At 47.7% G+C, this 22232-nt stretch overlaps 1 protein-coding gene across 1 annotated transcript in view; it reads left to right on the top strand.

The window, feature by feature from the left end:
- Fto (FTO alpha-ketoglutarate dependent dioxygenase) overlaps nucleotides 1-20414 on the top strand; it is a 343642-nt gene extending 323228 nt beyond the window's left edge. Inside the window, exon 9 of the mRNA XM_057753848.1 lies at nucleotides 18327-20414. Coding sequence (XP_057609831.1) covers nucleotides 18327-18480 — 154 coding nt within the window. The 3' untranslated portion in view covers nucleotides 18481-20414. The remainder of the gene's footprint in view (nucleotides 1-18326) is intronic.
- Nucleotides 20415-22232: the final 1818 nt, after the last annotated feature.

Here is a 22232-nt window from a genome sequence, read left to right as displayed (position 1 = left end):
GAGAGCTGCACTTGCCTTTGGGGGGAAGCATCTAAGAAGGTGCCCACTTTGCTGTGTGAGGTGCTGTAGGCAGAGTATGGACGGAGAGCCCCAGATCTTGCCCTTGTCCTTTGGACATGAGGGAACTTGGGCCTCCACGGCCAGACACTGTTTGAGCATGTGTGCCCAGAGGGGCCCAAAAGCATGCCAGGGGCTTCACAGAGGACAAGAAGAGGCAGTTGGTGTGGTTCACTCAGAAAACAAACAGGGCCGTCTGAAGCCATTCCTCAGAGCCTTTGGTAAAAGAAGCATCTGTTCCCACTTGCCAGCTTTGTTTTGACAAGTTTCCTTAACAGGCGTGCAGAAGAGAGAGAAGTCTGGCTCAGCGGTCAGGATTAGGAACTGGTCCTCTCTCTCTACTGCTTCCTAGCTTTCCCCGTGCCAAGCCTTGGTCTCGTCCCCAGAAGCTTAGAGACACGAGGTGGACTCGTAGAGGAACTCTCCCCTCCAAGGAGCCTGTCTTTGTTAAACCAATGAAGAATACTGTGTGGGTAAACCTCCCATAAGATGCAAAAGACCTGGTTTACATAGCTGACCCGTCCAGACCAGGAATTTAGTCATCACTGTGTTTCCAGAATTGGGTCTGAGAGTGAGGGAATGGGGACCAAAGGCATCATGACCTTGATCACCTCCGAGTCGCCCCAGCTGAGAAGCGGCTGTTTCCTTACGAACCTCCCTCTTACTCAGGTATAATGCACAAACACATTCCCTTTGTAAAAACGTAAGTTCTCTAGGTAAGAACAGAGTTCTCTTTGACCGCAGCTCACCTCCACAGGCCCTTTGCCCCCCAGATGTTACTCTGTGTGTCTGTAAATGTTCGTGGACCCATAGGCAAATGTAAGTGGTTTCTTTGCTGGCAAAATCAATGTCCAAGTTGGTTTTTTTATTTTTTTAATTAACAATTGTCTTATATTTGTAAGTCTTTCTATGGCAAAGCACATCCATTTCCGTCATTTGCCCGGGTGTCCTGCAATTAATCCTCTTCTCTCAGCAGTGGAAACTGGCTTCTCGGTTTTCCAATTCTGGAAAGTATTAGTATGTGTTTGGTAGACCTTTTGGTAAGATTATCTAAAACTGGCATGCTGACCAGTACAGTCAAAGATGTCTGCACAACCCTTGTAGTTTAAAATAGTGTTTCCCCTTAGAAGGCTTGGAGACCGAACTCAGAACCTTGCCCATACTCCATTACTAAGCTATAGTCATGAGATACTTTGTATTCTAGTACCCAAAAATAAATAGGTATTCCAAACATGGCCGGAGTTAAGTGTCCTCAGCATGGGAAACATTGTGCTGTCAGAGGTGCCCTCATCATTACAGAGTTCTTGTTTCATGAATAGTTACATGCACTGGACTGTGTCCCCTGAGCTGTGACTGCCCACTGGGACTACCTTTAATCACAGGAGTGCTCCCCCTGAGGCGGCAGGGCCCTCACTCTCCTTATCTGCCAGAGGTGACGGTGGCTGTCGGAAGGATGACTTGCCAATCGGAACAGGCACACCATAGCTACACCTCCGGCAGCCTCTTGCCAGGAGTTTGAAGAGTCAAATCCCGTGTGCAGCTTTTCGTTCAAGGTCATAGATATCATTCCTTAGACAGAAGTCTTAGATGTGGTGGGAGAGGCACTGAGATGCCCCTGCTCCCTCTGGCTTAGTCGAAGAGACAGGGCATCCACACAGCCAGAGCCTGTGCGTTCATGGCGCTAGAGAATAAAAGCGTCCGGCCCAAGCGAGTTCAAATCCGAGATTTTAGAATCAGAAACAGTTTATAGTAGTGACTTCTAATTCTAGGCAACATCTCCAGCCTGGGTTTACAGCACAGCCAAGCTTTGGCTCTCGAGAAGGCCGGTGACTGGCTTGAGACCCGTGCAGTGAGCAAAGAGAAGCCCGAGCGTGGGAAGGGAAGCACTAGGAGCATGCAGTCACTCAGTCCTCATTGCAGGCTGAGCTGCGCGGGGTAGAAACTGTTGGATGTGGTGGTGCTCGCCTGCAACCCGTATTCAGGAAGCAAGAGAGTCTCAAGTTTAAGGACAACCTGGACTGTGTAGCAAGGCACATAGGCACGCATGCGCACACCCCCCCAACCTACAAAAAGTTAGTGGAGGAAAAAAAATACAGACGAATTGGGCTTCACCAGAATTATAAGCTTTTGTGCATCAGAGAACTATAATTGATCTTTTTATTAATTTAATTGATATAATTAATCAAGTTAATCTTGATTGTCAGCTTGAGGAGATCTGTACTCAACTAAGAGACCTGCCTCTGGGTAAGGCTATGAGGACATTTCCAGAGAGGAGTAACTGAGGGGAGGACTTCCGTGGGTCACCCTCCCCACACCCTTAGCCAGCAGAGCCGCCAGACAGAGAGGCCCAGGGGAAGTAGTGTAAGCATATCATCTGAAGTTACAAAGACAGCAAATGCCATGACTGAAGAACCGCCCCACCAGCTCCTCACTGTAATAGCTCACCTCAACCCCATGACTTCAGAGAGCCACAGTTCGTTATTTCTTACCTGAGACTCTGGCCTTCTGTCGGTGGACCAGGTCTCAGCTGGTCACACAGCACTCCGGTAGCGGATGGGACACAGAGCTGCTTCGGCCATGGCTCTGGGATTGCCCAGCTTCCTTCTTGGCTTTTCAGAAAGGTTGCCTCGCTATGGTCCCTCTATCAGGGTATCTAGTCTTCAGAGGCAGCTCTGGACTCCTAAGGATACAAAAGCAGAAATCACCATCTGTATGAGAATTAGTATCCCCTCTTCTGTCACCGGTTCTTAAGAGCTAGTTACCATAGACACTATCCACACATGTGTGGAATGAGAGAAGAGGGTGGTACCTGTGTATTAAGAATGTAGTACACCAACCCACAGTCGATCGATCAAGAAACAGCAGTCCTGCATATAAGAGGTACAGAAGAAGGTAGCCAACGTGGGAAACAGATGGACTGGAGAGGGACGGTGTGGTCTTCCTGCACTGTCTCTGTCATTAGATTTAGAACTTTGGGGTGACTCAGTAACACTGGAAAGTAATGGTTTGCAGGGTGGGCTCTGGAGTACAGCTCTTCTGGCTTCGGCAAGCTGCATGCCCTCTCGGTGTTCCCGTCTGTAAAGTGGAGTGCTCACTGTCCCAGAATCAGTGGGAGCCACTGACACAGCCCCCTGGCACAGAGAGATGCTCAGAGGACGTCACAGAACAGGGAGAGCCAGGGAATGCTGGTCTCCGACTTTGTCACCAGCCAGTCTGTTAGCATCGGTTTAAGTCAAGGGAGTGACAGATGAGATCAGCCCCTAAGGACAGAGATTCTATCAAATTCAAAATTGGGAAACGTAGGCATGGCTGTCAGAAATCCCCTCACCGAAAAATGAGGAGTCCCTCCTTTCCAGGGAGAGCTTGGAATCCCTCTTTGCACCGGAGCTGATCTTCATCCTCCCTCTGCCCACAGTGGAGAAATAATTCACAGGTCTGCTGCCCAAAGACCTCTCTCCTAGAAACGAACTTTATAAATCATTTTAAAAGAGTTAGTGACCATAGTTCCCAGACACTTCCAGGAGACCAACTTAGAACCAATTAAATCTTGTGCCGTGTGTATCTGCTGCTCTTCCGAACAAATCTCTCCCGAAAGGCCAGTCACGTGACCAGGCCTCGGCACCACTACCCAGGCAGTCACCTTCTTTTCCCACCCTGGAGAGAACTCGCGTGTCTTCCTCACGCAGGAAGCAGTACAACCCGCTTCTAGCCATTGCATTTTAGCCATTGCATTATAAAATACAACTGTGTGGAGAAAAAAATAAAATGAACCAACAGTACAGTTTGTGGCATTGCTTGAAGGCCATTTTGGAAAGACTGCCTTCCTGGGTTCTCTTCATGTATGCTTCACAGGCAAGACCACTTGCTGGTGGCATGTCCAAAGCTGGCCTTGGAACTTACTGACAGGCACCCCTGGGCACAAGGCATCTTTGAGGCAGTCGGCACATAGAAAGAGCAATTGAAATCAGCGAGCCAGCAGAGGCTGCATAATGGGCCTCTGCGAGGCCGGCTGGGCGAACCCCCAGGTGCTCTCAACTGCAGAGCGTTCTTCCAAAAAGAATAAATTGCAGCTTAGCAGTCCGCAGAGAAGCCTGGCTCCCCAACAGGCCAGGCTCAGGGCAGGAGGTCACAGCGGCTAATCAGGGCTCACTGTGCCCGCCCGCCTCACCGCCCAGCCCTGGCCATTCCCAGCTGCCCGTCTCCTGCTCTGCTTGGGAAGAAGCAGAGCTTCCCCCGTTAATCGCCCATTTTCAGAAGCTGGGAAGTAGCTTGTAATGGGCGTCCTGTCCCCCGACTCCTCTCTAATGGCATGCTGCTCCAGCAGATGTCATCCTTTGATTCCCTGTGACCTTCTGCATTTGGGCAAATGAGAAAGTGCCTGGGCTCCACGGTGAGGGCTTCTGGGTGTCTGCAAAGAGCCCCTGTCATCTACCTCACCCTCTCATCACTACCAGACATCATGGCAAGGACATGGCCCTGCTCATTTGTCGTGTGGGAACAAAGCCTTCTTCCCGGAGCCAGGGGCTATGAGATGAGGTGGCCAATACTGGTCAAGTCTTCAGTATTTACCAGTTGTGACTTCAGGTCTCCGTGCTGTCTCCGTTTGACAGATGAGACAATGCCTCTTAAGTGCCCTCCTCAAGGTCACCTCACAAGTAAGCAAATGCTGGTCCTGGGAGAATGAGATTACCCCCGACAGTGACAGAACCACAGGCCTAAGCTCCAGGGCCTAGAAGAACATGTCCTGGCCTTACCGTCCACCAGAGACTAGAAGAAATATCTAATGTCTTGAATCCCCTGCCTTTCTCTTTCTGGGGCCAAGATAGAGAATAGGCTATGTGCCCAGTTAGCCAAAGGCTTAAGGACCCCAGTACCCACCTAGGGCCATCTCTCTAGTAGTTTCCTTTCTCCCCAAGGTTTTAGGGGTCTCTGTTCAGAGAACACTTCTTTCCCAGAAGCACATGGGGATCCTAGAATTCAGTCTGGTCTCTCTTTGTGAAAACCACCTTGCAAGCCAAGTCACTTTCAAAGCAGCCCAGCTCTGATTCTGAAGCTGGCTTGGATATATAAATAAGGCTGGGCCTCTTTCTCAGCCTGAATCTACAACTAAGAAAATCAAAGCATCACCACCACAAACCAGATGAGAGCTGAGTTCTGGGGCAGGGACACCTTGGGTGGATTCGGGATCACAGGCTTTGGCCTGTCACGTTCTGGTGCAAAGGGACAACCCATGAACACTGTTGGCACAACAAGACTCCGAGCCTGCCCTCCTCTCAGCCCTAGAGCAGCTGGGAGCCGCGAGACTCCAGGAAGACGCCCTGGGAGTTTCACCAGTTCTGTGTGGGGTCAAGCATAGTCGTTTTCTTTCATGGAGGTTTTCTACAAAGCCCTGGGATGAAGACCTCCCATTCAAAGCTCTCCAGCGGTTCAGCCCGCACTTAGGAACAATCCAGTCTCCACAGTGGCCTGAGACCCCAGGGTTCACTGACTACATCTTCAGCCCCCTCCTCACACTTCTCCAGCCATGGTAATGTCACTTCTTCTCTTAAACACTTGCCAACGTCTCCCCCATGTTCCCATACTGCTCTCTTCTTCATATACCCGTATAGCTCGCCACAGAACATTTGACAGACTAGAGCTGAAATGTCCTGATTTCTCCTCCTCATTCACTCATTCCGTCTGCCTTAATATAGAATCCCAGTTTTAATGGGAAAGAAAGGGACAAGGCAGCCACTTTCCAGCCTCCCTGCAGGCTGGCCTTCTGAGAAAGAGGAAGAGGGGCATAGTTCGCCCTCTCCCTTTCTCCTCGCTGCCTGGGACTCCAGTATGGCGGCTAGAACATAATGGACCACAGGTGCCCTCAAGAAAGACAGTCATCTGTGAATGTCAGAGCAGAGCATAGGAGGAGCAGAGTTCCTGTAAATCTGCGGACTGTCTTCCTGGGACCTGCACCCCTGGGCTTCTTGAATGTGAAGCAAAGATGAGCATCCATCCTCTTTAACCACCACAGGTCCTAGGCCTTCTTACTAGCAACCGATTGAAGGTTCTACAAAACTTGCACCCTTGTCTAGTTTGCTGCTTGTTCTAGTTGCTTCTACTGCTGTGGTAAAACATCCCGACCAAAACCAACTTGGGCTTACACTTCCCTGCCATTCTCTGTCATTGAGAGCAGTCAGGGCAGGCATGGATGCTGATGCCGTAAAGGAACACTGAGTTCAATCACGCTTTGCTTTGGCCTTCTCTTCTTCCTAAAGGCCACACTAGCAACCACAGAGGTCCCTGCAAAGGAGTAATTCTCTGCAGCCTGCAAATGAAATGCTGGCTTAGAGCCTGTAGACTCTGGCTAGTAGCACAGGGAAGTGTCCCGTGCACGTCTTTTATGTCCGAGGAAACCAGAACCTGCCTGCAATGCAGCTTTTAAGTAACAATGACAGTATCTGGTGGTCCTTCTGGTACTACCAAGAAAGAAAAATCCTGGGCGAAGCAGTGACCTAAGAGTTCTGGTTTGTGAGACACACTGGCCTTGTGACCTAGAACAAGGCCCCCAGTTGCTTGTGTCCAAGGATGAGATAAGACCTCTCTGTCCTACACTTAAGAAGCGTGCGCGGTAGTGTGTGTGGATCTTTGCTCAGCGTCGGGGAGGTTCTTGAAGGTTGTCTTATCCAACCCCTCATCATATAGTTGAGCCAGGGTGGTCAGAATCAGGTTTTAACTGAGGTCACAGGATAACCAAGTGGCAGAACAAAGTCCTAGATTCTCAGAGCCGTGTCCTCCCCACCACAGGATCCTCCTTGTCCACAGGTAGTAATGACATTATTATCACCCCGTTCGGTGCGCCAGGTACTCTCCATTGCTGTTGTGAGGGTTATACAATAGGAAGATTGATTTCATCTAAGCAGTGCAGGCAGAGGTGTTTTCAGTCATTAGTGTGTCCCCAGGTCTTCGTGTGTCAAAGTGTACTCTGTCTAGGTCCAGAGAATAGAACAGTGAGTAAAACAGCCAGGAAGCTTTCTTCAGAATCTCTAAGCAGTATCTCGGAGGGTGAGAGGGTAGGTTAGCACCATAGACCGCAGAGAGGGGAGTTCTGGGTAGACGGAACAGCTCACTAATCCCCTGCACATGTTCTTGGCCTGCTAAAGGAAAAGCAAGCCAGTGTGTGTGAAGCCAAGTGCACAAGCAAACTGATGGAAAACCAGAGCACTGGGGACAAATACACAGGAAATGGACAAGGGTCTTCTGGACCATGCTGAGAATGTTGGCTTTATAGCACAGGCTAGCCTCAAACTCTTACTCCTTCTTCCCCCTCTCCTCCCACGTTCTGAGATTACAGATACTCACCACCACGCACAGCAGAATTTTTAACTTTTACTTACCTGTTAAGTCTGTGCAAAGCATGAACCTACATTGGAAATTTGGTGTGCCCTTAGTGAGCAGACATCTCTTGTGCCCGCCCTGTCTTTTCTGGGATCAGAACATAGACTGTTGCTCAGCACTGGTGTTTGATGATCCAGAGCTTCCTACGACAAGTACCATGGACCTCTAAGACACTCTTGGGCCTCAAGTTCCAAATGGGTTTTAAATGGACTTCAGTGGGTGTTTCTCAGCCTTCAAACCCCAGTTAAGCAGGCTACTCAGAAGTATTTCTAAACCCAGCAGCGCTGTGGAGACAGACTGACAGGTAGCATACGGGGTCATAAACTTCACAGCTCCAGTGCTCATCCCTAAGCCAGAACATCTGGCCTTGGATTCAGTAAGCCATTGTCCTTGGCTTGGCTTATCTCTCCAGAGCATGAATGGATTATGCCCCAGTATCTGTCTGTCTTTGACTCTGCGGGCAAACAGCCTTTGTAAGACCCAGACCCTCTGGATAAATCAGATTTTTCTCTGTGACATCTGCTTCTTGCCCAGGTTATGTAATTTCTAGGTTTGGGAAATCAATGGCATTGGCTCTCTTGCTTTTATTTTTTTAACTATGTTTATTATCCATGTGACACCTATTATCTGATTCTGAGTAAATGGAATTTTCCCAAACATTTGAACAATCCTAAGATTTCCAAAGATTTGCAAATCCTGAGATTTGCAGGACAAAATGGGTGGTTTTTTTTTTTTTATTTTTTTTTGAAATGTTATTAAAAACCACATTGGCTTGAATTTCTGGTCCTAAGTTATTCTAGAATCTTTCTGAAGTTTGAGACTATCCCATGCAAACTTGACTTAAGTTTCAAGCAACAGGGAAGTCATGAAATTGAAAGGGTTATCTTTTGTCAGTCATAGCCCTTTGTGGGGTGTTATGCTGACAGAGACAGTGGAGAGACCGTATTTTATGGCTGAGAGCAGGGCATGATCATACCCAGTGGGGATTTTGTTCCAGTAATTGCATCCAATTGGACCTTATGCCACAGCACAGGTACGGCATTAATAACACTCATTAAGTCATATGCCCGTGTGCTTTCCCTCCCAATGGCTGAGTCACTGGCAGAATATATTTTCTTCCAAAGTGTTTGTTTTCATTGTTGCCCTTTAAAAATAATGAGTTCATTCTATTCCCTTGCAAGGCAAGCTACTCTAGCCGCCTTTGAAATTGTATATCTTTTGTCAAGCACATTTCTGCAGTGCGTCCATAGCTTTGTATGCCGGGGAACCCAACCCGGCCTCTCTTAAAGCTTCCAACCAAGTTGCCTCAGACTTGATACATAGAACCGCCAACCCGTTTGACCTTTATATTGTTACCCTTGAGCAGGTAGAAGTCATGCAGGTTTCAGGTGACCCTATCATGTGACCAGAGACCAAAGGTCAGCAGCTCCTAAATGTTCTGCTGTCAAGGTAGCCCATTCATCACCATCATTATGCAACTGACAGCCGACAAATGAACCTGGGATAAAATTATTCTCAACCTTCTGCCTCCCGGATTTACACCCAAGAGGTGGGCCAAGCAGCCTCACGTATTAAGTGGTTCCATGAGCCTGCCAGCACACCTTGGGAGACCTGCTGGGTGCTCCGAACCCTGGAAGGTCACCAGTCTACTGCTTACCAGGTCCAATTGCGTACCTACATGCTTTCTCTGGTTTCCTCTGCAATAAAGATGAATTCATTGTTAGTTCCGCGTGGTCACAAAGACAGCCTATGTCCCCCACTACAGCCCTGCCTCAGCATCGCTGTGGTCCTTTGGGCAAGTTTACATGGTGCAGCTTTGTCCTGAATGGCCCGCTGCTAAAAGTCACTTATAAAAGTAAGGTTCTCCAAACCCTCCCCTGGAGAGTCTGATTTGAGGCTTATGCCCTCAGGAAACTCCTTTTAGACAGCCCCCACCCCTCAAGGGATTCTTTCTCTGTTGTTTTGAATAGTACAAAGAGCTCTAGGTTCTGAGTGAGACAGAGCCAGACTCTACCCTGTGTTAGTCTTAAGAGCGTGGGTTGGTTCAGTTCTTCTAGGGACAGGGCGCTTACATAGAACATGTGCAGAGTGTCTGCACGCAGTGTGCATTACATAGAACATGTGTGTGCATTACATAGAACATGTGCAGAGTGCACACAGTGTGCATTACATAGAACATGTGCAGAGTATCTGCACTCAGTGTGTATTACATAGAACATGTGTGTGCATTACATAGACCATGTGCAGAGTGTCTGCACTCAGTGTGTATTACATAGAACATGTGCAGAGTGTCTGCACTCAGTGTGTATTACATAGAACATGTGTATGCATTACATAGAACATGTGTGTGCATTACATAGACCATGTGCAGAGTGTCTGCACTCAGTGTGTATTACATAGAACATGTGCAGAGTGTCTGCACTCAGTGTGTGTGCATTACATAGAACATGTGTGTGCATTACATAGACCATGTGCAAAGTGTCTGCACGCAGTGTGCCTTTGTGTTTTCAGGAGCATTTTTGCTGTTTCTTTGGTCTAAAACTTGTCACTGAAGGAGCAGTGGCACAATCTAGAATAACTCATATACTTCTCCCATGGCGACAAAGCCCCCAACAAATCCCGAAGGGCCATTTTCAGAGCCACAGGAGTAAGGGTTTGCTGTGAGGGTCTGTAGTACAGTCACCTAGACTGGGGGGCACGCAGAGCTCTGACTGAGGCAGTCCACACTAGCAATAGAAGGAGGGTGTAGCACTCCTAGGCTCCTGCAAAAAGTGGAGAGATGCCTTTGGGACATATTGTGGCTAGAAAGTGTCCCTGACTTAACATCGTATATCTGCCTCTCTATACTTCCTGCCCTGGCCACACTGTGAGCACCATTCTCTCTCTGGTAGAACCTCTTCCCTGGTTCCCAGAGCCTAGAAGACCAGAAGCCCTTAGCAAAGGAAATCTCTTCTTAGAATTCCAGAGCTGGGAACCTCATTTCTCTTTGTCTTTTAAAAGATAAAACAAAAACCTACATGTGCAATCTCTGATAAACAACTTACAGTAGGGAAGATCATTTTGGCTCATGGTTTCAGAAGTTTCTACCTCGGGTTGGTTGGCCCTGGCTCATCAGGACAGTAGTAAGGCAGGTAGACATCATGGCTGCAGAAACACAATATAACAGACTGCTCACCTCATTACAGACGGGAAACTGAGCAACAGAGCAAGGGGCTAGGGACAAGATGTAGCCTTCAGTGGCACACCTCCAGAGAGCCATTCAATTGGGAATCCACCTGTAGATTAATTCATCATTTGGACCAGAACCCTCATGATTCAATCACTTACTTCCCCAACACTATAGCTCTGAAATCAAGCCTTCAACACACAAACCTTTGGGTATATGCTTCATATCCAAAGCTTGGCATCTGTAGTTTTTGAGTGATGTAGGGATGGTATTATTTTTCACACAAATTATGGGTCATCTACATTCTGAAGGAAAGAGTTGAGAGCTCTAAAAGCGACTTATACAGGAAATGCCTTTTAGTCTCGAGGTGTGGAGAACACAATCCAGTCCCAGCAGCTGGCTCTTCCCAGCTGCTTCCTTGGCCCAGCCAACAGAACAGTACAGTCCTCATTCCATCCACACGAGTATTTGACCAAGGTCCAGACAGCCGGCTGTCTGCGCTGAGTAACCCTGCCATCTCTTGGGTGATGACTAGTTGGCTTTGGTGGCATCATCTTGGTATTCAAAGTGTCTGGGGGATATTTGCTATTTAGAACCTTTTGAAAGAGCCCATACAACCGTTTGTTTATTAGATTCTTTCTTTCTTCCCACGGGGTGAGACACAAAGAGAGATCTATATACAACTATGATTTAAACCAGGATTCAAGGGTCAGTGTTTAAAAAATGCTGTCTACCAAGAAGGTATGTTGAGCTGGAAGAAAGAAAGATGGCCTGTGGGTAAAGACTGGGTTTCCTCCCTCTGGTGCGCATTGACTTGACCGAGCTGAGAGCAGCAATGTGACGTGAAGGCAGGGGGAGAAGAGCCTTTTACAGGGAGCGTGAAGGTGCCCCGCACCGAAACCCAGCTAGGAACTGCTTCTGCAGTAGGTAAACTGAGTTATCCAAAGCTGGACCGCTAATGGATGAGATCACCTTTGCAAAGTAGATCTTCCTGGTAACTGAAAGATAAGGCTCCTCACTGCTACCATTTTCCAGAATGTTACAATTAAGCGGTAACAAAAATTCACAGGGAGGGGCTGGAGTGCAAGGCTAAGTTTGTGTATATGTGTGTATGTAAATATGTATGTGTATGTATGTATACATGGGGAGAGAGAGAAAGAGAGAGAGAGTCTCAGTAACTCAGACTGGCTTTGAACTCACAATCCTCCTGCTTTTTCTCCTCCATACTGAAATCTTAGGCATGCCATTACCATGCCAGCCTAAGACTGAGATTGTTATCTCCCTGCCTGCACACCTTCTCACAATGAAATAAATCGAAACAAAGCCCAATGAAGCTGTGAGAACCAGTACAACGAAATAGCCTGAGGTTAGGTTTTAAATAGTGGGTTTAAGGCAGACAACATAGATAAACTCCTTAAATTGTGCAGGAGGCAAGGACTGGGCAGCCGTGCTAGATAGCAAACGCTGCATCACTCTGTGTGGCAGCTGTGCCGTCTCGTTGTCCAGAGAGGCTGAGTGGGGCAGGGATTTGGGGTAGCCACACTGATCTCCAACTCCTTGAAAGCCTCAGGCCTTAGGAAACCATGGTCTTTTCTGTCATTATTTCCTGCTCTCCTGGGCTGCTCCAGGCTCTCTGGCTTTGTGGGTTAGCATGGATCTCCCCAGCGTTTTTTCCTCGAGGCTTCATAAGCCTTGTGACTGGTATATGCTGTTTGAGAGAATGTATTTGGATGTGAGATCCTAACGCAGTCTCCCAACTAACTTTAGCCAGACCCTCCCCTCACTGTAGGTGAAAATCCCAGGGGGAAATTCTCACTTGAAAAACACACTTCATTAGTCATTCGAGATTTTCTGATGATGTCACTAGTTTAAACTAGTCTTGCTTTTAGAAGCATCAAATTACTACCATTTTATTCCCAAGTGTTAAGAAGCCTTCCTGGATAACACTGCATTATCAGCTTCATTTTAAAACTAGGATGTGTGCCCCGTAGAAGGTGGGTGTGTTGGCACGATTGCGGGTCTGTGTACTTTGCCTACTTTGGAGGGCCTCATATGCATGACTTGATCTCATCTCCACGTAGCCCAGCAGAGCAGAGGACCGTGCACTTCACGTAACAGCTGAGAAACCTGAGAGCTTGAGATATTTTCTCAAGGTCACCCAGAGGCTATAATGAGAGAGGGCTTACGCACTTGAAGAAGGATAAACAGCTCTCGTTTATTTCTGCAGATAACGCCTGTAAGAACTTCAAAGCCTGAGGATGAAAAGGAAAAAAAGGAAGATTGTTCAGTCATTTGCTACAGCCAGAGTCCTAGAAATAAGGGGAAAAAAAGTTTGTGCCCCCCACCCCACAAGTGTTGTGAAATCTCCCAAATACATCGGTTTGGCAGGAATAGCTAAGTAGTTGATGGACAGGACCCATTTGATCCAAATGGGAACCCATGATAAAGCTAGGATATAATGCAAAGGGCGGCCAGCTTCTGTGCAGGGTCTGGGCCCACCCTGTCTTAACCTGGGATAAGGCAGCCCTCATTCAAATAGGAATCTAGATGCCAGCTCCTACCACCTCCCTCAGCTTCCTGAAGGGGTCATAGGAAGCACACCTGGGTGTTAGACTTTTAAATAAAAGATTGTGGTTATTTTCCTCAGTCTGCTTTCTCTTCCCCAGAAAAGAACTCGCAGTTAGTGGTTCATTTCTCTTGTCTCTTCTTGGCCTGTGCTTGATGACTCTCCATGAAGTGTGTGTGTGTGTGTGTGTGTGTGTGTGTGTAGTTTGTCCGTCCTCATGAGTCTCTTAGCAGAAACCGTTTGTCCTGAAACTTTGTCATTGTCTGGAGAGTGTTACCTGTCCTTCTTTATTTGTTGCAAAATTTAGGGACAAGAAAGAACCATATGTGTTTTCTTAAAATCAATGGCCAGCACATTACTGTAAAACCTATTGATTAAAAACACAAAGTATAATGTTGGTCATTTAGTCTGTGAAGTGACGCGATAAGGGAAGAAATTTATCCTTTGACTTTTGCATTAACCTTTATTGACTGCTTGCATACCCATAATTAACACACACTTTAGCTAAAGTGGTTAATTTTAGCATGGCGGCCAATGTTCACTAATGTAGCTGCCATCTTGATCACCCAGATGTAAGGGAAGCCCTGGGGGAAATCAGTGAGTTACACCTCAGGGTGGAGGCTGCAGGACCTCTGGGCCAGCCAGCTCCCTATGTTCTCACTAGGTCATTCAGAGAGAACCTTTCCTCAGCAGCAAAGACCTTTGAGGATAGTCCGTTGAGCCGTTGGGATGGAAGCCAGGTGGATGGGAATGAGAGGGATGAAGAGCTTCTAACCTTGAGTTTGGTTTGGTTTGGGTTTGTTCGTTCTGTTTTATTTGGCTCCCTTTTAAGTGTTTCAAGAGAGGGGCAGGGTTTTCTAAGTGAATTCAGGTTTACTTGCTAACTCCAGAAGCATCCAAAAATAGAGTTTTCCCCTTAGGAGATGAGAATGAATGTCGGGAGGGGAAGCTGTGACCTTCATACTGGGTTGCTAAGGACAGTAAGAACTGGGAAGGACACTAAGTTAGGTAGAGCTAGGGACGGTAAGAACTGGGAAGGCCACTAAGTTGGGTAGGATCTTAAATGTTCTGAAAAGATCATCAGGTTCTGGCTGTGAAAACAGGCTTATTTCCTAGCAAAAGCCCCACGTTCATAAGTTCAAGCACAGATAGTCTGTGTGCACACTGCACAGTACCAGCCGTAGCATGGGTGCACGGTGAGACCATGACAGTGGATCCTGTAAATGTGGGGAGTAGCTGAGGTGGGAAGAGTGGCTGGCGTCATCAGGTTCTTTGGGTTGCGAGTGACAGAAGAACCTACCTCAGACAAAGCTTGAGAGAATGCAGTCGACAGAGACCTAGCTCAGGTGAGCCTTCTCCATCTGATGATACAGTTTAGAACCCTGCTTCTCGTGGCAGGGAAGCGAAACGGCCATGGAAGGTGAGGGTTGCACAGATCCGGAAAGAAGAAAGTATTGTCCCTCAGCTCCTGCCTCCCATCTCAGGTTGATTCTGTTTTCTCCAGATTGTGTCGTGTGCCTCTCGAGCTATTCCCCTTGACGAGGAGTAGGCTGTGCCCACCGCACCGCCATGCTTGGCGCTGCTAAAACACATCTTAGGACACTCAGGGCCCCTCTCTTGTTCAAGGGACTGTAGGATTCATGCTAAGAAACAACCCAGCATGGTTTCCAGTAAGGGGGCAAGTCCACATGAAGCAGCCACCACTCCTTCCTTAGTGTGGGTTGGAAGCTGCTGGTCCTACTGAGTCTGCACACTGTAGCCTGCTACTGAAAGTTGCTTCTCTGGGTAAGCCTCACGCCTCAGGATGTTGCTTGTGACAAGATTCAGCCATAGGCTGTGTGATTCAAGGCAGAAAGAACTATGCTAGGGTCGCTGAGCTGCCCCCAGAGAACCAGTTCAGAGGCCCGGACCAAGGGCCTTTGGAAGGAGGAGAGAGCCACTCAGCAATGGCTAGGACTCTGGTGGCATCTCTCAGCTGTCACTGACACTCGTGGTGAAAGTAATGATAGTGGTGATATTTAATAGTTACTGTGTGCTGGGCAATATTCCAAACACTATCTCTGTTCATTCACTTAATCACATCAAACACATAAGTCAGAATGTTATTACTGCAGAACACACACACAAACAGACAGCAACTTGCTTGTAGGGAATATTTCCTCTGATTCCTCAGGCATGCTTGAAATAATGGTTGATAATAATAAAGTTTTCCTGAGCACACATGCCTAGTTAAAGTTTAATTTAAAGATAGCACAGGAAAAGATGGGCACCAGTAACTAATGAAACAGAACCATTTTAACAGTGTGCTGCAATAGAATTAGATGAATTTAGTTGTTCCCAAAATGCCACGTGCTCCACTCACCCCAAGGGCAGTGCTGTGAGGTGCCTACAAGGAGAAGGTGAGCTGAGATGGGTGGCAATGACATGGGTGCTTTGAGGCGGCCTCGGGCACTGCTGACCGTCTGACATGGTGTCAGGAGCATTGTCTGCTCTCTGTGACTCTGGGTCATGGTCACGTGGACCAAGGAGCTTATACCATGCGCTTAAAAGGTTATGAGAGACGCAGGTGACTCACATCCCGGGTGGGACACAGGATCCTATCACCCTGCTCAGAATCGTGCACAATTTAAAACTTACAAATTATCTCTAGAATTTTCCATTGGTTGACTGAGTAACTGAAAACGTTGCATAGATAGCAGGAACTACTGGGCCATTGTCATTATTCTCATTCCCATCATCACCATTACATAGACAAGAACCCACAGCTCCATACGATAAAGAACTTCCCAAATGATGGGTCCCTCCGCATCTCCAGAGAATACACCATGACCCTTGATGCTGCCATCTAAGGACCCTGAGACCCCAGCAGACAGGGGTGATTTGAACAAGACATAAAAATAACAGCTGAAAGGGCTCAGGCCTCCAGATCATTCTCAGTCCCTTCTTGTCCCCTTCTACAATTTGGTGTAACACCGAATCAGACTGTGTAGCTGGAGAGGGCAGGAGTCCCTTCTCAAACATGGAACCCTGCTTGTCCCTCTCACTGGCACTTGGAGATTAGCAAGGAGTACTGGCCGCTGAGAGAAGAATTTTACAGCAATCTTAATATAGCTGAATTTGGGCCCTTGAGAAATTCAACACACACACACGTATGCACACACATAAAATCTCCAAGCCTGCCAGGAGACTTTATGAAGCCATCCTTAGTGAGAACAGTGGCCGAGAACAATTTGCCGAGAAGCAGGCCAGCATGCTCACAGCTCTGCCATGGGTCTGAATATTTCTAGTACTTTCTCAAAGTGAGGAGGCAAAACCATTTGACAGCTGAGAAAGCATCTCTATTGACTTTTTACAAGCCTTATGATATTCTAGGTGGATCAACACTTATCACAGCCCTTTAATCTGCCAAGCAGGATAATATGTGCATGGATAATTTATCCACTGTGAGATTGAAATGCTCAATTTGGAATAACTTTCCCTACCCAGTAAATTGAGCATTACTCTGTGATTCCGGGGTCGAGAGAAAGCACAATTTAAAAAGCTTTCCCGGGTCCTTTTGTAATTAGTCGCAGCTTCCCTTGAATATTAATTTCCCCCTCGCCTCTTTCAAGTGATTTAGAGACTGTCGCAGGAATTGCAGGGCCGCACCCCGAGAAGGGCGACAGCAAGCAGCGTGGGCTCCGGCCTATTATGAAGTAGGCTGCTGAGCGTGCCCTCTGCCCCTCCACGCCGCGTGTGCTTATCAGCACAAACAGTTGAATATTTATGCTAAGAGGATTGTCAGGGGCTGCTTCTGTTACTTTAATTCTTGTTTTAAATAAATAATGAGAACATTTAAACACATTACTCTTCTTGGGGCCCCCGAGGTCAGCTAATCTTATTATTTATGAAGTGATGTGCTACATAATAGTACTTAGTACGTGTTAACAGACGCTATTATCAGGGTCTGATGCGGAGAGCAGAAGATATATTGGAATGTTACGTGTAATGTACGACGGATTGAGTGCATAGGATGCCGGTATGGCAATTAACCACATGCAAAAATAGGTGTAAAGTTGAAGTATGCTTTCCCCTGGGAGTCCCCTCCCCATTAATAATCCCCCAGAGAAGAAATGTCTTCCCATGAGGGTCTTACCCAGTCCTATGACTGGGAGTGGGTGTGGCCACTCTTTAGCTGACAGTGACGGGGAGGGCAGAGGTAGGGGCACCTACATGGCTGTTGCAAACACAGGTTTGGTGCATGTGCTCTGCCTGTAAGAAATCAGTCATTACTTATTACACCCATGTTTTTTCCTATGACCCTCATTTTTCAGATAACTAAAACAGAAATCAAAGCATTTGCCAAGCCCAGTTTAAATGAGCTCGACTCCCGGAGAGGGTGGTGCCTCCGAGATGTGAGGATGGCACTCCAACTTTTTCCTACCAGGCTACAGTTTAGCTGCATATGATAATTAATTTCTCTACTATTGATGAATAATCCATTTAATAAAAATGGTGATTTAAGTGTTTTCCTTGGGGACTAACTCTTGCTAGCCTCTTAATTTAATTTGGTGGAACTTTCCCCACCTATTCATCAGCGGAAATGATTATTAACCTCTATCTGCATATATCCTTATAAACCTCTTTCTCCTTGGAGTGCCTTTTCTTCTGAACCCAGCAAGCTGGGACACCTGTAAATCTCCAGGATCTCCAAAGTCAATCCTGGCCTGTAATATTGTTTAATCTATTCTTGGACGTTTTAATGCAGTAAATTCAATTTAATCTTTCCTAGTAATCTAGTAATACATCGAAATCCCACAAACATTTAAATCTGATAATGGCTTAATCACACACTTTAAATAACTGTTGAGATAATGAAAAAATAATTCACCATTTTAAAGGCAGAGTAACTCAATTTCCCTAGTGATTGGCTTCTCCAAAACCACTGGAGATAATGCAGATCTGGGAATTGGAGAAACCTGAAGCCCCAACCCTGAGCCGGACAGGTTTTCCTCAGAAATGTGTGCTCTCTGCCGTGCGAGCGCCTCCTCCCACTTTGCCGTCCCCATCACCTTCAACAGCTGCTGTTGGAACATTTGCCAGTTTCATTCTTCACGTTTCCCAGAAGTCTGGAACTTCCGGGCTTTCCCTCCAGTGAATTAATTGCCGCTCTTCCTCTCCTAGGTGCCAGTCCCGAATCGTCCGGAACTTACCAGCCAATCAGAAGCCAGACTGCCGGCCCTACTGGGAGAAGGATGACCCTTCCATGCCTCTGCCCTTTGACCTCACAGAGGTGGTTTCAGAGCTCAGAAGCAAGCTTCTGGGACCAAAAGCCTAGAGGAAGCACAAGTAGTAGGTGGCGAAGGAAAAGCTATACTTGGCTTTCCTCCCCGAACCTTGGACAAGGGTAGTGTAGACGCCTCTCAGCCCGTAGGTTATAGGACCTGGGTTCCAACTCAAAACAGCTAGGAAATAAAGCCCAGAAATACAGAAATGTTGAAAAATCACACAGTGTTTTAGTCTGATTTGGTGTTAAACTAGAACACACACATACCACAAAATATTGCACACTCATTTTTTTCTCCCTTGGGAGCCCTTTCTGTCCCCAAGGCAGCAACAGGAATGAGCTAAGCAAGCATCGTCTCCTTTCCTCTTGGGCTTGCCACCTCAGAGACAAAGAGTAGACCCAGGCATGGAACCCCAGAGCTGGAGACAGCCACCCCAGCTTCTCATCTTGGCTCCTGCGGTTGAGCCATCCGCAGATGGTGGTTACTAGCTCACTGCACAGACCTAAATTTAAGCTCAAATTGTAGCTACAAATCCCTTCTTCACGTGCCCTGGCCACATGTCACATGCCTGTCGGGGGTGCGATGACTACAGTTTCAGACAACACATCCGGGTTTCAGGTTTACGACAGGCATTTCCCTCTTATGGTTTTCTATCTGTAGCAGCAATTGCTGCTGTAACCGTGGAGGACAGAAATGAAAAGCAGTCGCGGAACAGTAATACAGCTCAGTGAGGGCCCAACTGTGAGCAAGGAAGGAACAGCAAAGGAAACAGCCACATCCTGTCTTTACGGGGATTCCCTGATCCAATGACAGAGGACAGCCCTACAGACACTATTTCATGGAGTTAGCATTTCTTTTAGAATTTCCCCATTCATAGGTACCGGCAGGTGGCATGGGTTCCCATCCCAGTGATGCCAGAGCCTCAGAGACTATGGGGAGAGGTCAAGCCTGAATTCAGATTTCAGAGTGCCAGGATTAAGTTCCCCACTGTGACCTTTGCATGTCCTTGTGTCTGTTTTCTTATCTGTATGGTGGGAGGTATTTCAAGTACCAAGTACCGAGTCCTAACTTGAAGATTAGGTGACGCAGCAAGCGAGAGCCCTTAAGCAATTTCTAGCGTACTGCTAACCATCCGATGTGTTATGTGAGCTGGCCTGGAAGTAGCAATCCTCCTACCCCACTGCATCCCTTTGCTGTCTGTGTCTCATGGCCCACATCTCTTTCTGCTGGCCTGGGACCTTCTGGTGGTCCCAGATAGGTCGACAACAGCCCCTTCCCTCAGCCCGAGTATGAGTCGGGTCCTCGTGCATATGGAGGGTCCGTAAACAGCAGTATTTTTGCTGCAACCACGATTCCATCTGAGGCTCCCTCCCGCCCAGAGTTACCCACCGGACAGCAGCTGGGATTCCCCGGTACGGAAACCCAAGTCTCTTAGGCCTTGATTTGCCCCCTTTTTCATGAGTCCTAACTTCCTCATCAGTAGAGAGTGAGGTCCATTCTCACAGGGTACTGACACAGTCTAAATGAAATGACCTCAGTAAGGTGTAGGTGGCTTCAAATGTCACAGGCAGGCCCACCACCACCATCCCCAGCCCTCTGGCTCTGTGGGCCATTAGGCCCCGTGGTATTTTTTCTATATTTTATTCCATTTAGGTGCCAAAATTATTAGTTGGGAGATTCCACATAGAATAAGAATTTCTGCATTCTCTTTAAAAGTCAGGGCACCCATACTGGGTCTCCGTCCTCGCATGGCAGTGGCTTGGCAGTGCTCTGACCTCTATGCTCTGCTGCAACCCTGCTACTCCTTGTTATCGTTTTGTAAACCCACTCCCCCAGCAGCTCTCTAAACCTGCTTGCCAGCGCCCTTTGGTAGAAAGCATTAGTGTCGAGTGCTCAGTGCGTGTTCCTCCTGTTGAACTGTGCTCGTGGTCTGCTCCTACCGCTGTGCTGTGTGCGTCCCTTCCTACACAATAAAGAATTCAAAGACGAGAAACCCAAGAGTCTGTGCTTTTCTCCTTTTACACCAGTTTTGGGGCGGGGAGGGGGGCGGGCTTTGCTGGGTGGACGGAAGTGGTTCTCATATGAGTTGCTCCTACCTACTTTCCTACCAGCCTTTATGGCTGACAGGTTACAGCTCACTTGAGAAAAGTGGTCTAAAAGGTGCCATCACCTTCAGGGGCTTTTGACCTCCCTCTCCTCAGACTCCAGCAGTGTAGGGAGCCCTAGGTCAAATTCTACCACCAATCTCTGTCTCCCAGGGACTCTAAGGCTCATGGAGGCCCAAGGTACAGAGTGACTCACTTAGGAATTTATACTGTCACGGGGAGACAGACAAGACACCAATACTGTGACAAGGTCATTCTAGATGCTCGTGTTTGGAAGGGAAACACCTAGGTGGAGCGTGGAGGGGAACTAGTGACCCAAAGCAGAAGAGAAGGGTAGATTATCCAGGGGTAGAAGGGAAGACCTTTTCAGAAGAGGAATCGCAATCACAAAGACTACAAGACTTGGAGGCCCTTGGAGGTGGCTTCAAGGAAGGAAAGAGGCTTTTGTGGCCCAGGTAGAGAAAGACAGGAGAGTCTTGCCATCCCACTAGAGCAGAGACAGAAGCAGTGTTCCCTGGGAAACGTGGAGGATTTTACACAGAGCAGGTAGAGGCAACTTGATGAGATATTTTATGCTTTCAGCAATTTCTCTAACTAATGCCTAGATCCCAAGGGTCACAGGGACGAACAGACTCAGTTCCAGGGAGCGTCTTGGCAGCCAGGAATTCCATGTGGTGGGAAAGATGCAAGCAGCCACCTCCAGCATGCAGCGTCCACACTAAGCAGCGCCCACAATAGTCATCCACTCCTGTTCTTACCAGCAGCCTCCTGCCTGACAGAGTTTTCTAGACAGAAAAGAACGGGGTCATGGCATGGCTTGTGACACAATTTTAGTAATAAGCTTCCAAATCCATCACTAAGTGAGTGGAGGGGTGCCAGAAATGAGATTGCATGAGCCCTGCCTAATGCTGGGGCGCAGGCTTTGTATACGTTTCCAAGGAAGGTATTTTCCAGTGCAACTTTTTTTTTTTTTTTTTTTTTTTTTTTTTTGCCTGCTCTAGTTAAGGCTGATTTTACCACTGGGCAAACTGCATACATTTGGATCCATGCCACGCTAAATACTGTTTATTCTGGGGATCTGTCAGAGGCGAGTGCATGGAAGACAAGGGGATTCCGGTTTGAAAAGGCAATTCTCATCCAAACAGGTTCAGATGGAGCAAGGCGGCGCGGATTAAAAGGCGCTGAAGTGGTAATGCCGTTTATCCAGTTTGCCTTTGTTACTCTGTGATTAAATGGTATTTTTAATTAAGTTTCATTGGGAGCCATAGGTATCGAGGTGGTGAAATCAATTTGACAACCATAAAGAGGGAGGAAGGCACAGGCGGGTTGTAATGACTGCCGCCGAGACTGCTGGGAGAGCCGCAGAGAGTCAGCAGCTCCGAGGACAGAGAAGGCAGGCCTGCTATAATGGCTTCTGAAAGGGGACAAGGGCACCCAGGGCAGCTGCTGTGTTTGGGAGGCTGTTCTCAGTGGTTGCCAGCAAAAGGAGTACTCTCGCAGCCCTGAGACACCCCGGTAGATTTGGATAGACTCCAGAACATGCTGGTGACGCCAGAAAAGGGGCTGTTGTGTGTACAGCAACCAGCAGAATGTCTCCCCAAGTCCCCTTGCTGCAGTCTAGCCACAAGCAGCGACACCCGTAATCCCCTACTCTGACTCCTTCTTTCTGCACCGTATGCTCGCTTTCCCCTCAGAGC

Source organism: Chionomys nivalis, chromosome 21 (genome assembly GCF_950005125.1).
Source record: "Chionomys nivalis chromosome 21, mChiNiv1.1, whole genome shotgun sequence".
NCBI lineage: Eukaryota > Metazoa > Chordata > Mammalia > Rodentia > Cricetidae > Chionomys > Chionomys nivalis.
This window is presented reverse-complemented; position numbering and strand designations above follow the sequence as displayed.